The following is a 13,867-nucleotide window of genomic DNA, read 5'->3' as shown; positions in this document are numbered from 1 at the left end:
TAATTTTCTCTTTCTATGATCATAGGATCTTTAATTTTTGTTTTTGGGGGTAAAGTTGGATAACATTTTCAGAGTTGTAAAGTTTGGCCCATTGTGTAGGGGATAATTAAAGAGACTAACCATGCCTCAGACCCACTTAATAAAAGTTTCCAACTACACTAGTCTACCTTCTTTTTTAACAAAAAGAATTCCAGCATGAAATCAGAAAGGAGACCTTTTCTGGTTTTGTGATAATGCAGGGGGTGGACCAGGGTTGTTGGAAATCAGTACCGATTCAGATCTGATCCTCTTTAACATGTTTTCATGGTGATTCGAATTAGATTTCCTGTTTAAATGGGTTTTGAATTCAGTTTAAACTACTCTCTTTTTTTGTTTCTGAATCTGATCTGTTCTGTGTTTGATTTTTCAACTGTAAATCTCTGCTGTCAACTCTGAAATGGATCTCTAATCCCAACAAAAATATAAAGGTTTCTTTATCACTGGCTCCTGGATCAAAGTTGAGTCATTGGTCCCTTCATATATAAACTTTCATTAAGTAGAAGTCTTTCAATATATAATAAAATTTCCCAGTTCCATTACACAACCAGACGAAACTTTCCCCACATGATCTTGATATCATTTTTACAATCACGGATGAACCTCACTGCCATCACGGGTTACAGAACCATCAAATAATAAATAAAAACAAAATGGGTTCTATTTGATGATTCCAATCTAAGAATGTGATTGCAAAGACACCAACTTGATTGGATGATCTACCATCTATCAAGTATTCACTGATTTCATTTTCTGTGATAAAATGGATCCAAAAGATGAATGGATGGTTTTGATGAGGTGGGCTGGGTTGGTTTCCCAATGTAAACTTAAGAGAAGCATCTAATATTTCCTCAGTAGAATATGAAGCTCTTATCAAAAAACAGTTTCTGCTTCACATGTGTAATCTCCAGAGTACAGCCAAGAACTTTTTCTAGTTCTAACAACCAACACAATTATTTCAGTACCACCAAGTGGACACCACCTCCAAGCCCATCCTTTCCCTCTTCACCTACTTTTTTTATATAAAGCTAGAGCCAATTCCCAGAGAAAGAAGGATCTCTCTCTCTCTCTCTCTCTCTCTCTCCCCCCTCTCTCTCAATTTTGCTGTCTCTGTGTGTGTTCTTTTGAGTTCAGACATGGCAGTAGGTTCAAGAAATGGAGCTTGGGGACTCTCATACTTGTTGCTGTTGATTATGGCAAGCTCTGTCAGTTCAGACTTGGCCAAAGATAGAGATGAATGTGCAAATTCATTGGTGGGTTTGGCAACATGTCTACCTTATGTGAGTGGAACAGCCAAAGCACCCACTCTAGATTGTTGCAGTGGTCTCAAACAAGTTCTAGATAAGAACAAGAAGTGCCTCTGTATTCTCATTAAAGATAGAAATGATCCTTCACTTGGCATCAAGATGAATGCAACACTAGCTATGGGTCTTCCTGATACTTGCCATGCCCCTGCTAATGTTTCCAAGTGCCCAGGTATGTCTACTTCAAGTAACTTCTGTGGGTTTATCAGATAATTAGTTGTCATTGAACTGGTCCCTAATATGAACTTGTGATTGCTTTCCACTTTCCAGAACTTCTACATCTGTCCCCAAGTTCACCAGATGCACAAGTTTTTGAGCAGTTTGGAAACAGCAGTAAAGGGAGTGGAACAATATCCAGTGGTAATGCATATAACCTTAATTTCACTTATTTTTTGGGTTTTCAATTCTAATTACTAGAAGTATTTCATGGTCTAGTTCTGTAACATTTCATTTTTTGTAACTGGGGTTTCCTTTTTTTCTTTGCTTTTGTGGTTTCAGTTGCAGGGAATTCCAGCAGTTCTAACATTAGTAGTGGACAAGCAAAGAGTGATGGTGGGATTGGAGAGAGAAGAATGGCAGTGGAGATGATAAGTGGGGTTTGGCTTGGTTGTTTGGGTTTTGCTTTGTTGTTTTCCACTGTTGCTTTGAAATAGAAAGGTTTATGTGCTACTCATTTACATATAGTAGTCCTTTTCAACTTTCTTAAGAATCAAAAGATATGATTGTAATTTCTTTCTGTGTGCACTAGATTCCAAGAAACAACTTGAAGCAATTAATGTTCAATTAATCAGTATTCCTTTGAACTCATGAAAATTTAATATGGGTTGGTCGAGTCAAATGAATCCGGATCTTCTTTATCGCAACGCTCTGAAACATTTCCAAGATCCTAGAACATGATTTTAGTATTGCACGTCTTTTGTGGGTTAGTAACCCTATCTGCCCAGATCATCACTGGCCATAATCGAATTTTTTGACCATTTTGATTCTCAATTCAGTTTTTCTTTTGCATCTTTGATTGGCGATAACCAAAGAAATTAGCACTAGAATGGGTTCTTTGGGATTTGTGACTCTCCATCCATGTCTAGGTGCTGAAGCGACAGGCATTGACAAGCCTATATTAGCTTTAATGAAATACTAACAAAGCTCTTCGTTCCGACAAGTAAGGTTTAAAGTATTCCACAACACAATACAATATTAATCAATACATCTCTCAATTGAATTCCACTAAAATATATTGGTCAGTATGATTCAATACCCGATATGAGACTACGTTCTTAAAATTGCCTCGACTGGCATGATACTCAGATACTGATACTTCAAATCTTGGTGATGAGTCATGGATAGATGCAGAACCTACAAATTAACTCAGAAGTCCCACTGAAAAACCTTTCACTATCAATACAACTTGGCCTGCCTGTGAGGTAACTAGTACAATTCAGTGTTAGCCTTACAAATGGCAAAGATATGGTAGCCACTCCAAACTTTTTAAGTCTTCAGAACCAGCAAAAGCACTAGCTAACCATATACTTGGCAAAGCAACTTTGCTTGATGATCCAAACAGGTAGTGTGAAAACGAACAATAGAAAGTCATCTATGGACAGCTCAATGCTTGACAGTTGGTGGCAATTGAGTTGTGACAGTGCTATTGGGTGGTACCTGCAACTAAAAAATACAAATAAGATGGGTCATTATCCAAATTAAAAGACCAATAATGATTCCAACAACCAGAGAGCACTTACAAAAGATTATGGAGAGAAAACGGCACAAGCAAAAACGCTGCAATGATTTAAATAGAACATTCACTAGTGTTTACTGTTATATGGAAAGACAAGTTTTTAAATAGAACATTCACTAGTGTTTACTGTTCACTGCAATGATATATTGTTAATGTGGTAGCAATTGGGCACTGAAAAATGTGCCAGAAAAGATGACATGATTATATTCAATTGGTGGTCATCCGACCCAACATCAAGACTTCATTAGGCCAAGCCATTGGCAGAACAAGATATAAAATAGAATACAGATATCATCAATAGAAAAAGTAATTAGGCCCCTCATGGTGAAATTTTCCTTTTTGCATGACACACTATGTTTCATCAACTGAGGTGCAAAGATGATCGGCTTTCTTTCCCTCTCCTATTGAGGTGTTAATTTGTGAATGTAATTAACTCATGCAACTTAAAGCCCAGATACTCATGAAATATGTGTACTCACAGAGACAAAGGAGTATGTTAGAAGTTCCTTGAACAGAAGCATTAGCTATGCACTTTGAAGCATCTCAAATGTGGGAACAATTGAAGTAGCTCATCACGACTCCTCCTCTAGAATAGAAAGTATCATCAGTTTGAATGAGTCAATATGGCCACGGCGAAGCAATAGCAATTAAACAAACACCAGGCAGGAGGTATACGTACCTTAATTGCAATGCAACCATTCACATCTAAGGTTGTCAGTGTCCTTGAGCAGAACCTTGAGAGCATCTCCAAGCACTTATCAGTCACTCCAGTGATGCCAAATAAGCTAGAAAATCCACTTTGAACCATCAGTTAATAGTATGATCGGGTAAACAGACTTGCCAAACCAGAGGTAAAGTTATTTCACGATTGCTGTTCCCTAGAATGAGTGCAGTCTGAGGGACAAGAGGAAAGCTGTGCTCAGTAAGCCAACGGTAAGGATCTCGGCCCCTAATCAAAAATCCTTCTATTCTCATTTGACTCTGAGACAGAATATTACTTGCTACAGGTTTACAATTGAATCCACTAGAGGTAAAAGAGGATGCTTCGCAATTTGAAATAGTAAAGCCGAAAGGAGGACACTTACCACCTTTTACTGGTTTTATCTAAGAGTATCACTTAAATATTCTCAAGATATAACTAAATTGAGGTACATAAGCTGGCCAGGTGGACACCACATGCCAAAGAGGTGAATGCCAACCAGCATGCTTGGATAGGTTACTAACAACACATAGGAACAATATTTCCTGTAATTATGGCTCTGCTGGACATCAATAATTGGCTTGACCAAATGATAAGGGAGCAGGACTTTTCACCTCAGAAATTCAAGATACGGGCAACCTTGTGCAATGGCTATGACCCCAACATCAGTAAGGCGCACGCACCTACAAAATTTCACACAACCATGAATCAGTTACAGAAATACAAACCCCTCTCCCCCAACTATTCCTGATGAGCCTACAAGCTTCAACTTACCAAGTCAAATTCAGAGATACCATATTCTTGCATTTGGCTATACAGCAAAGACCTTCATCGGACAGATTCTGGCACATGGAACCCCACAGTTAAAATTTTAATCATATGGTTGAATAAAATGTCAGCATATATTTCCTAGCTGCTTGAAATCTACCTGTGCACCGCAGAGATCCAAGAATTCAAGATGAGTAAGAAGCTCCATCTTCTTATATGCTTCGTCGCTCAAACTGCATAAACACAGCAGCAAACCCATAAACCAAATTATACAAAGAAATCCCAGCAAGTAGTCCACATCCATAGCCAAATTTTGAAGGATACCTTGAGAGTGCATAAAGGTTTAGGTAACGCAGGGATTGACACTTCAATAATATTTGTTCCAGTCCAAGATCAGTTATCTTGATGCACCTATATCAATCAAAGGCTCCAACATGTTCAAACGTCCAGACCAACTAGTAAATCTTTTCTTTTAGAAGAGGTAACCAGTACAACAACAGAAGTCTCCTAACCCAGAAGGCAACTACAACAAAGGATACAGTCCATTGTTATCAAGGCGTTGCAATGACCATGGCGTTTGAGGGCATTACTAAGTGCGTTGGCAAACCAAACAACAAATAGCAGTACAAATAGAAAATTAAAAAAATTACATAGTTCTACATGTATGCTGAATAAATGTTAAAGAACTGAATTACATAACAAAAGGCATTGCAAGATAGCATAATCACATGATAACAAAACCAATGAACTAGATACATACTCACATAATGATAGACTGCAATGTCACATAATCAAGGAATGAAAGCTTATGTAATCATAAATTGCAAAAGCTTACAATAACATATACATTGCATTAAGTATACTAACAAATGCACAATTTACATTAAATCACAATATTACATCATCAGTAACTGTGGTAGTAGGCAAACCAACAGGCCACCACTAACAGAAGCATCAGCAATGTGCAGTAGTATATGGATTACAATGATTACAATCCAGCCAAAATGCTAAAAAGGGAATCATTCTTTTTATTCAAAACTATGGAATGATTAAGTGCGTCCACATTTATTGAAATTACGTACACAATCTAATTAAAACATTTAAAAAAGTCATCAGTAAGATTCTTTTTATAAGAATAAAGTCAAAAGGCAGGTGCCTTTGGACATAGACATCTCAAGTTGATGCATAGGAGTCCTAAGGCATCCCGGGCACCTGCCTTTTAGACGAACCAAAAAGCAACCAACCACCCAGCCCCTCCACAGAAGCCTGACTCCTAGGCTATGCCTTGATATGTTACAATCCTCTACACAAAGGCTGCCATCCATGCAAAGTCCAATGCATCGTCAATAGGTTTGCTCACGTACCTAGTCAAATTCAAAGATTCCAGCTCTTGAATAGTGTCAGCAATCAAATACAAACTTCTGTCTGAAATGTTCTGTAATTGCCACATTAACACATTCTTAGTCAGATAATAAAGAATGCCTCTGACAATCAAAATTTCATGTTTAAACAGCTAGAAGATAAACAAAGAACATGATTATTAATAATTCACTGAAATCTCCGCCTCTAGCCCATATATAAAAGCAAGCTTTCAGTGAAATTCTAAGCTTTTGTCTGAGGACTCCAAAACCACTAGAAAAACCTCAATTTTTTCGGGAAAATGCCTCTGCTGCATCAAGGCTTGGTGGCTAACAGTGGACCAAACACTTCAATATTTGGATGGATTTGAAACATCATAAGGGCCAAACTTCCCACCAACACAGCTGCTATGATGGACTAAGAGAGATTCTTCAGGCAGATGATCACTATCCTTCATATTTCAGAATCGAAGCTAAATTACCGTCTCACCCCCCAAATCTAATTATTCAAACATTTTAGAGCACTTAAATGGGCAATCCCTGAGGTTTTGGGGTAAAATTTCAGGTTTTGGCCACAAAAGCGTCCATTTCAAAATATGCATCAGATAGACCATATTTCGTCGGGATTTCAGCTCAAAGTGGGCCACCCAAAACTGAAATCTGAAAGGATCTCAGAAAGGATAAAACTAGCAACAAGTACAACTGAAAGGAATCAGCCCAGTGATAAAATCCAACCCCTCCCACCTGCAGGGATGAAAAATGAGACAAGATGATGAAATTTTGACTGAGACATCTTGATCAAATCTACAAGATGAGGAAATTTTGACTGAGATATCTTGATCAAATCTAACTAAGAAAAAAAAAGTGACTGCATCAGAAAGAATGTTTCATCTGGTTTGAGGAGTCAAACTGACAAAGTAATGCCAACAAAATTGCAGACCCACATGGTGAACTCTTGACTACTTACACCATCAGAAAGAAGTGCTCAGGTTAGATTAGAACATAGGAACTCGTCCAATCAGCCTGGAATAGTTGAGGCATGAGTTTAATGACAGATTGAGACAGATCAATGATGCAATACAAGTTCAACCCTATGAGTTTTGATATTAACAGTTAACGAGAACCAAACTTATTTTTGGCTAACTACAAAAGAAATCTATAAGGGAAGCCTAAATTGGGATAAACTAAGAACATTTTCTACCCACCAAATTTCTGAAACCTTTGTGTTATGAAATATGCATGGCAAGCTTTTAAATTCTACTGGTTAGACAGCTCAAGTCGTTTAAACGTCGTTTAAACTGCCCAAGGGAAGATATATTCATCTACAATCAGGACACTGCTTCCAATTCTATAAAGTACTCTGATGCATTTAATACTAAATCTCCTGGCATCTGAAATCTCTAGCTTGATGCAGGAAGTGGACAATAAAATCAACAACCAAATATAATTATTATTCTTAGTGCTACATCAAAAGCCAGAAGCTACAAGGGTTTTTGCAAGTTAAAACATTTAAACATGGTAGTAGGATCATAAGAAACAGCAATGAGTTAAGATATCAAATGAACGGGAGACTGCGTCAGTTTTGCTGGGGCTCTTTCTATGTATGGCTATGGGCCTCTTGTGTTGTATAACTAGTTTGCTTTTATCATTGCTCTCAGATGGTTGCCAGGCTCGATGCCTCTTACTTTGGCATTGAGCCACTTGTGCTTGTGTATCGAGTTTGCTTTAATTGTTGCTCTTAGGTAGTTGCTTGGCTGAATGCCTCTTTGGTTTCTTGTTAGTTGAGGCTTCTGCCTCGCTTTGTGGCTTTTGCTCTTGTATTTCCTTCTATTCTCTTTGGTAATGAATTATTTAATCATCCAAAAAAAAAAAAAAAAAAAAAGATATCAAATGAAAATGAGGCTCATGAGATGTAGCTGAAGGGCGTGAGTTAGAAATGTTCAAATATTACCAGCACATACGGATGATGGGGTACTAGCAGATGATAAATAAATAAATACACAAGAAAAGACAGCCTTTTTTGGTTAATTTAGTAGGATGCTGACATCCACTACCCAGACCATTCCAGGCTTTACTGAGATATAGCTTTTCTCAGTGCTAATTGAACTGTTAAGAGTCCGGATTATCACAGGGTGGGGAGGCACCAGCTGTTTCATCCAAGATCTAATGCAGAATTCGACCTCAAATCAGGGAAACCAGTGGGAGGCCAATTGCAGCCAGGATCAACATTATAAAGATGAACAAATTGAAAAGCTGAGACTTCTATATTTTATATTTAATTACATACGAAAGAGAAACACAAGATAAGAATAAAAGGGCTAGAAATAGTAAGCTAGCTAAGCCTTGGGCCTCTCACCCACAGCTATTGTTGTTGAACATGTTACTTTTTTAGACCAAACACCAGCAAGAAAGAAATAGAAAATCCATTGATCAAGTGGCCTACGCTTCACAAAAATAGAAAGTCTCAAATACAGAAGCAACTGAAAACAGAAACTAAACCATAACAGCATTAGGATATAATCTTTCTCCACCTGACTGGTTCACTTGATCTTCTAAAAAGCATACCCATACAAGACAAATATGAAGTGTAATGTTGTTCATGTGAACGGTGTTTCGGCCATTTTTTCCACTTTTCTTTCTTCGTATTCTCATCTACATCAGTATCACAAACAACACAGTAGTTTCATGCCAAATTACAGTCCCTCTCATCTGGGTTGCAAATCATGAACTGTTTCTCGGCATCACAGCAACCCAATTGTTCCGTAGGATCACAAACAAACCTAGGTGTTTCCAAGCTTGCACCTATCCTCTAAATGCCACGAAGAAATTCAATGTTTTGCAAATACAGATACTTTGAGTTGCAAAACTCAGGAATTACAAGCCTCATGATAGACAGATACCTATGAATCAAACCACGGTAAAATGCCTTCATAGGCAGACATAAGCAAAGATTGACTCCCTGAACCTATAGGTTTTCCATAGATACTGAGATAATTTTAGTATTAAAAGCTACAAAGGGTCATGGAAGAGAGGAGTAGCCAAGCCCCTTGAAATAGGCAAATTTAAATGTGTACGTGCGTACATGAAGGCTGTTTAATAAAATATAATAACCTAAGCTTATGCATGCTAGTCTGAAAATAACAGAATCTAATTTAATAATGCAAGTGAAATATCAGCATAAGACGTACAATGTAATCATGTTTGGTGTCATTTCATATTTAAGGACAAGAAAAAGAATCTATGGAGATAGAACCTTAGCATTTACACGTTTCTAGTTCAATTGCAAATCTTACCTTGCAGCCACTCAAGTTCAGATCAGCCAAATGTTTGCAGTTCCTCACAATATGCTCTATACCCAAATCTGTCAACCTGAGTTCAGACCATATTCCACACTTAGTAGTGACAGTAAGTAACATTTATCTCAAGGACATATCAAGCATCAGGTACAAATAAGACTACCTCACGTTCCAATAGATAGATAATGCATTGAGCTTAGGGCAAGCACTAGTAACAGCCTCAATTCCAGTATCAGATATCTTCTGGCAGCCATTGAGATTGAGTGACTCTAGATCTTGAAGTGATTCCATATGCTGTGAAATCCAAAAACCACTACTCAATACAATAGCATAATATAACGATTCAAATTCAAATGCATCCTTATACCAATTGTAGAGTGGTTACACACACTTAAGTAGGAAATTCTTTATTATGTTTCTAATGATCTCATGAATACATTAACAATTCCATAAGTTGATCCATCAAGATTTACTCAGACTTATTTAACGTACGAACTCTCAGAGATGCATTAGTTTTGGCAAATAATTTTTTCTTCATTTTGCCCCTTTGTGACAGGTGAAGTTGTTATCATCAGAACAGACCAGAAAAATATTCCAAAAGAACATTAGAAGAAAAACAGAGACAATGTAATCCATCAGAAACGTCAAAATCAGAAGGAAAAAAATGACAGAAAATAAACCATTTTAAACTCATGGAGAAGCTATCAAAGAAATATTATTTCATTGAACCCACAATCTTTACAGTAACCAAATCACAACTAGAAACCCACCTTGCATTTAACTAGAGTAAGATGCTTGTCTTCAATATCTTGTGCAAATTCGAGGTTGATCAGTCTCACATGGTGGTATCTGGACTGAAAAAAGTAATAAAAAGAGGGAAAAACAAAAGAGTAAAACAGCCATGGAATCATTATCTCTAAGGATTACTCAATCAATAAACCAAGGCTATCTCAATCATTTTAGGGAAGAGTAAATTTTTAATTGCCTAAAACATAAGTACAATTCAAAAGCATACCTCTTGTTACCACACAAAAAAAAAAAAAACAATAATAAGTACTAACCGACGAGAGAGCAGAAATCAATCGACCACCAGCATTAGTCATTCCATGGAGATCAAGGACCTACATACAAAAGTAGCTACCAAATCAAGGAGTATACAATGACGACAACTCAGCCTTATCCCAACTAAACAGAGTCAGCTGCAGATCCTTCCAAATACCAACAACCAAATAAGCATGCTACTAAAAGGAAAGAGCACAACAAATTTAACAAATACTTGAGGAAATCGTCCCTAAATGGCATCAGCTACATGATTGTTGCCTACCAAATTGTCCAATTAGAGGTCATAATTGAGATAAGGCCCAAATTATACGTGTCTTTTTTTCCTCCTACTTAGGGTTATTTTAGGCATGCCCAGCTCTTTTAGATCCTTTAATCTGAATCAAATGACTCCTCCATGCTGGTGCATATCCAAGCTTTCATTGAACACGAACACACCACTTCAAATGGCTCTCAAAGTTTCCCATGAATGGGGGCTGCTGCCATGTCAGCTTTAATATGGACCTTACTTCACCCTTCCTAATCTTCCCACACATCCATCTCAACAACCTCATCTCCACAAAACTTAGTTTACCTACATTTAACCATCCATCATTGTCGATCAACAAGAAGCCTTGTCCCAACTAAATGGGGTCAGTAACATGGATTTTGGCCTTACAACCAGCTCTATTTGGGGTCATACTAAATACAAGGCCTAAGCTATAAATATCCTTTCTCACCACTTCTCTTAAGATTATCTTAGGTCTGCCGTAGCTCTTCTAGTTCCTTCAATTTGGATTAAATCACTTCTATACAAGGACATTACAGGCCTCCATTGAACATGGTTGTGCCACCTCAAACAACTTTTTGGTAGCTTATCACTTATTGGAGCTACTCCCCAACCAGCTCTAATAGAATTATCAAAGTCTTATCCTTCCTAGTTTTGCCAATCATTCATCTTAGCATTCTCATTTCTTCTACATTGAGTTTATCTATATGATGCTTCTTAAAAGCCCAACACTTTGCACCATGCATTGCAGCTAGTCGTACAACGGTCTTATAGAACTCTTCTTTGAGCTTTAAAGGAATACATTAATCACACAAGACCCCGGACGCACCTCTCCAGTCTCCACTTCATCCACCCTATTTTAATTCTTTGGAAAACATCATCCTCTATATCCTTTTTTATTTATGATCGAGCCAAGGTACGTAAAATATTCGTTTTGAGGATCTCCTTCTCATCAAGTTTCACCATCTCATCACCTGCCCGATCATTACCAAAGTTATAAACTAAATATTCTGTCTTCGTTCTACTTAGTTTAAAGCCTTTTGATTCCAAAATGACTCTTCGTGATTCTAACTTGGTTTATCCCTACACTCATTTATCAATGCAATATCATCAGCAAAATGCATAAACCAACAAACCTCATTTTGAATGTCTTTAGTTAATTCATTGATTATAAGTGCAAATAAATATGGGCTTAAAGTTAATCCTTGATGTAGCCCAACTGTAATTGGGAATTCACCACGTTGTTCCCCCCCCCCCCCGATTCTTACATTTTTCATTGAACAATCACAAATATATTTAACTACGTTCACATATTTACTTGCAACATTTCTTTTCTCTAGTACTCGTCACATTCTCTACTTCATCCATCTTATTTCTATTCTATAAAAATATCATCTTTTTTATCGCCTTCTTTATTTATCGAGAACCTAGATATCCATAATAATCACTTGGAGGTATCTCTTTATAATCAACACTTGCCACCTCATTAAGCATCATAGTGGCTAAAGTTGAAAATAGTGTACTCCTTTGCCCTAGTTGACTTGAGACCTTTTAATTTCAAGGTAGATCTCCACAACTCTAAAATAGCATTAACCCTTGCTTTTGTCTCATCCATCAATTTGATATTTTATTAAAAAGCAAACACCAAGGGATCTCATCTTGTATGTCTCTAGTTAAATCATCCATTAGAAGCGCAAACAAGTAAGAGCTTAAGGTTGAAATTTGATATGCTACAAGTGAGATTGGGAATTTACTACCTAGAACCCCACCTCAAAAAACTTATGCAAGTAACCACGCCATCATGCATATCTTTAATCATATATGCATACTCATATGGCGCCCTTCTCTTATCTAGAATGTGCCAGGTTTTTCTCTCTAGGGTATGGTAGGTTTTTCCTACCACAATAAAGACCATATGAAGTTTCCATACCTTTCCATGACTCTCGGAGTAAAAATATGGATCCCCTGGCGAATTTGTTAGCGCTGCTACACAGTGAGTTGTGAAAATGGCAAAAAGAACAAACACGCACAAGACAAGATTTATGTGGTTCACCCTAAGGGTACGTCCACGTCAAAGCAGTCTTGATGGTTTTCATTACAATGATGTGAATAAATAGAGGACAACCCTAGAAATTGGTTTCTACCCGCCTTTCTAACATCCGAGAAACTATTTATCAAAATAAATATCAAGAAAACGACCAAAATGCCCCCACCCCAACAAAAAAATCCAACAGTTTGGGCCTACACTGTCATTTCAAAGAACTCGAAATTCTGAATACAGATCCTAGCTATCCAAAGTGGTTAACATTGAAAAAAGGCGATCCCAATGTGTTCAGAGTCTTCAGACCCAAACATGGGCCCCGAACATTTTACATGACAAAATTTGTCTTCAGCACAAGATGATCTACCTAACATAAAACCAAATTGGTTATCTGCTATAGCTTAGGTGAGTGTCAATAACTAACTTCATTGTATGGTTCATTATTTTGATCCCTCTATAGTTATTGCAGGTCTGGCCATCAAATTTACATTTGTAAATCGAGACCAATGCTTCTCATACAAGTCAGGAGGTACGAAACAAATAATATGATCCTCAGAAGTAAACAACCAAAGTCAATGTACGACCAAGTGGGTATGCAGAAAATTAACAGAAAACAAGACCTAACACCAAATATGAATCTACCCAAAATCAGAAATCGCCTAAAAACATGGCTCCTGGGTGTCTAGCCCCTATCTCTCCATTATTCTTTTAGTCTATTTTCAAAGAAACCATCGAAAACGCGCAATTCAACGTTCAATATAAATCACAAGGTTTCTAAGGTGGTTAGTGATCAATGAAGGAAGCAAAAAAGTACCTGCCAAAGAGATGGGTTGGAGACGAGAGTACGGTACAACCATGGACTGACCAGAAGAAGAGAAATGAGGTCTTTCTGAGGGAGTTTTGCGCTTACTATCTGCAGAACACGAGGCACGATTTCTCTGCTCCAAAGCAAATCTTCTTCTACTTTCCCGTGCAGAGAATCTTCCATGGCGGTTTTTTCTCTCGAAGTTCTTTTTTCTTCTCCTTCTTAAAAAGATGAAATTGGCGAGTGAACGGGAAAAAAACGCTGCCGATTTCACGAGAACGAAGAGAACAGCAAGAAGCAGACCAAGAGCTAACCGATACGAATATGATGGACCGGACGAAGGTTTTTAGGTTTCGGTAACCTATCACTCTCTCGTATCGAGCATTGTATCGTGTGTATCGGTTATATGTATCGGTTTTATCCAATATGGATACATATCGGCGAATATCCTACCGTATTATGGGAGACTTTAAACTTTGCACTAGACTAGGTTCAAA

General features: G+C 37.5%; 2 protein-coding genes across 3 annotated transcripts; one reads left to right on the top strand and one right to left on the bottom strand.

The window, feature by feature from the left end:
• Positions 1–1,037: 1,037 nt before the first annotated feature.
• On the top strand, positions 1,038–2,174 carry LOC149001357 (Bifunctional inhibitor/lipid-transfer protein/seed storage 2S albumin superfamily protein). Its single transcript, XM_089137947.1, has 3 exons — positions 1,038–1,512; positions 1,611–1,700; positions 1,839–2,174. The coding sequence occupies exons 1-3, from the start codon at positions 1,173–1,175 to the stop codon at positions 1,991–1,993; spliced, it is 585 nt and encodes a 194-aa protein (XP_088994073.1). The 5' UTR covers positions 1,038–1,172; the 3' UTR covers positions 1,994–2,174.
• Positions 2,175–2,373: 199 nt separating this feature from the next.
• LOC149001356 (RNI-like superfamily protein) lies at positions 2,374–13,685 on the bottom strand. 2 transcript variants are annotated; one of them, XM_089137945.1, is made up of 13 exons: positions 13,380–13,685; positions 10,259–10,318; positions 9,968–10,051; positions 9,361–9,491; positions 9,195–9,270; positions 5,908–5,978; positions 4,868–4,954; positions 4,704–4,776; positions 4,550–4,617; positions 4,390–4,458; positions 3,755–3,860; positions 3,555–3,661; positions 2,374–3,002 (listed from the first exon to the last, which is right to left on the bottom strand). In XM_089137945.1, the coding sequence occupies exons 1-12, from the start codon at positions 13,551–13,553 to the stop codon at positions 3,596–3,598; spliced, it is 1,065 nt and encodes a 354-aa protein (XP_088994071.1). In that variant the 5' UTR covers positions 13,554–13,685; the 3' UTR covers positions 2,374–3,002; positions 3,555–3,595. The 2 variants fall into 2 exon arrangements, with proteins under 2 accessions (XP_088994071.1, XP_088994072.1); XM_089137946.1 differs by lacking the exon at positions 2,374–3,002 and adding an exon at positions 3,015–3,116.
• Between the last annotated feature and the right edge of the window lie 182 nt (positions 13,686–13,867).

This window comes from Hakea prostrata, chromosome 10 (assembly GCF_041222555.1).
Source record: "Hakea prostrata isolate BN-2017 chromosome 10, UWA_Hpros_2, whole genome shotgun sequence".
Taxonomy (NCBI): domain Eukaryota; kingdom Viridiplantae; phylum Streptophyta; class Magnoliopsida; order Proteales; family Proteaceae; genus Hakea; species Hakea prostrata.
The sequence above is the reverse complement of the archived record's forward strand: the minus strand, read 5'-3'. Positions and strand labels throughout refer to the sequence as shown.

Coding starts and splice junctions, on each gene's coding strand:
- LOC149001357 (XM_089137947.1), top strand. CDS start 1,173: ATGGCAGTAGGTTCAAGAAATGGAGCTTGGGGACTCTCATACTTGTTG. Junction 1,513..1,610: donor TAATGTTTCCAAGTGCCCAG/GTATGTCTACTT, acceptor TCCACTTTCCAG/AACTTCTACATCTGTCCCCA. Junction 1,701..1,838: donor GAGTGGAACAATATCCAGTG/GTAATGCATATA, acceptor TTGTGGTTTCAG/TTGCAGGGAATTCCAGCAGT.
- LOC149001356 (XM_089137945.1), bottom strand. CDS start 13,553: ATGGAAGATTCTCTGCACGGGAAAGTAGAAGAAGATTTGCTTTGGAGC. Junction 4,459..4,549: donor GTATCTCTGAATTTGACTTG/GTAAGTTGAAGC, acceptor GAAATTTTGTAG/GTGCGTGCGCCTTACTGATG. Junction 3,861..4,389: donor CCGTATCTTGAATTTCTGAG/GTGAAAAGTCCT, acceptor TGGATTTTCTAG/CTTATTTGGCATCACTGGAG.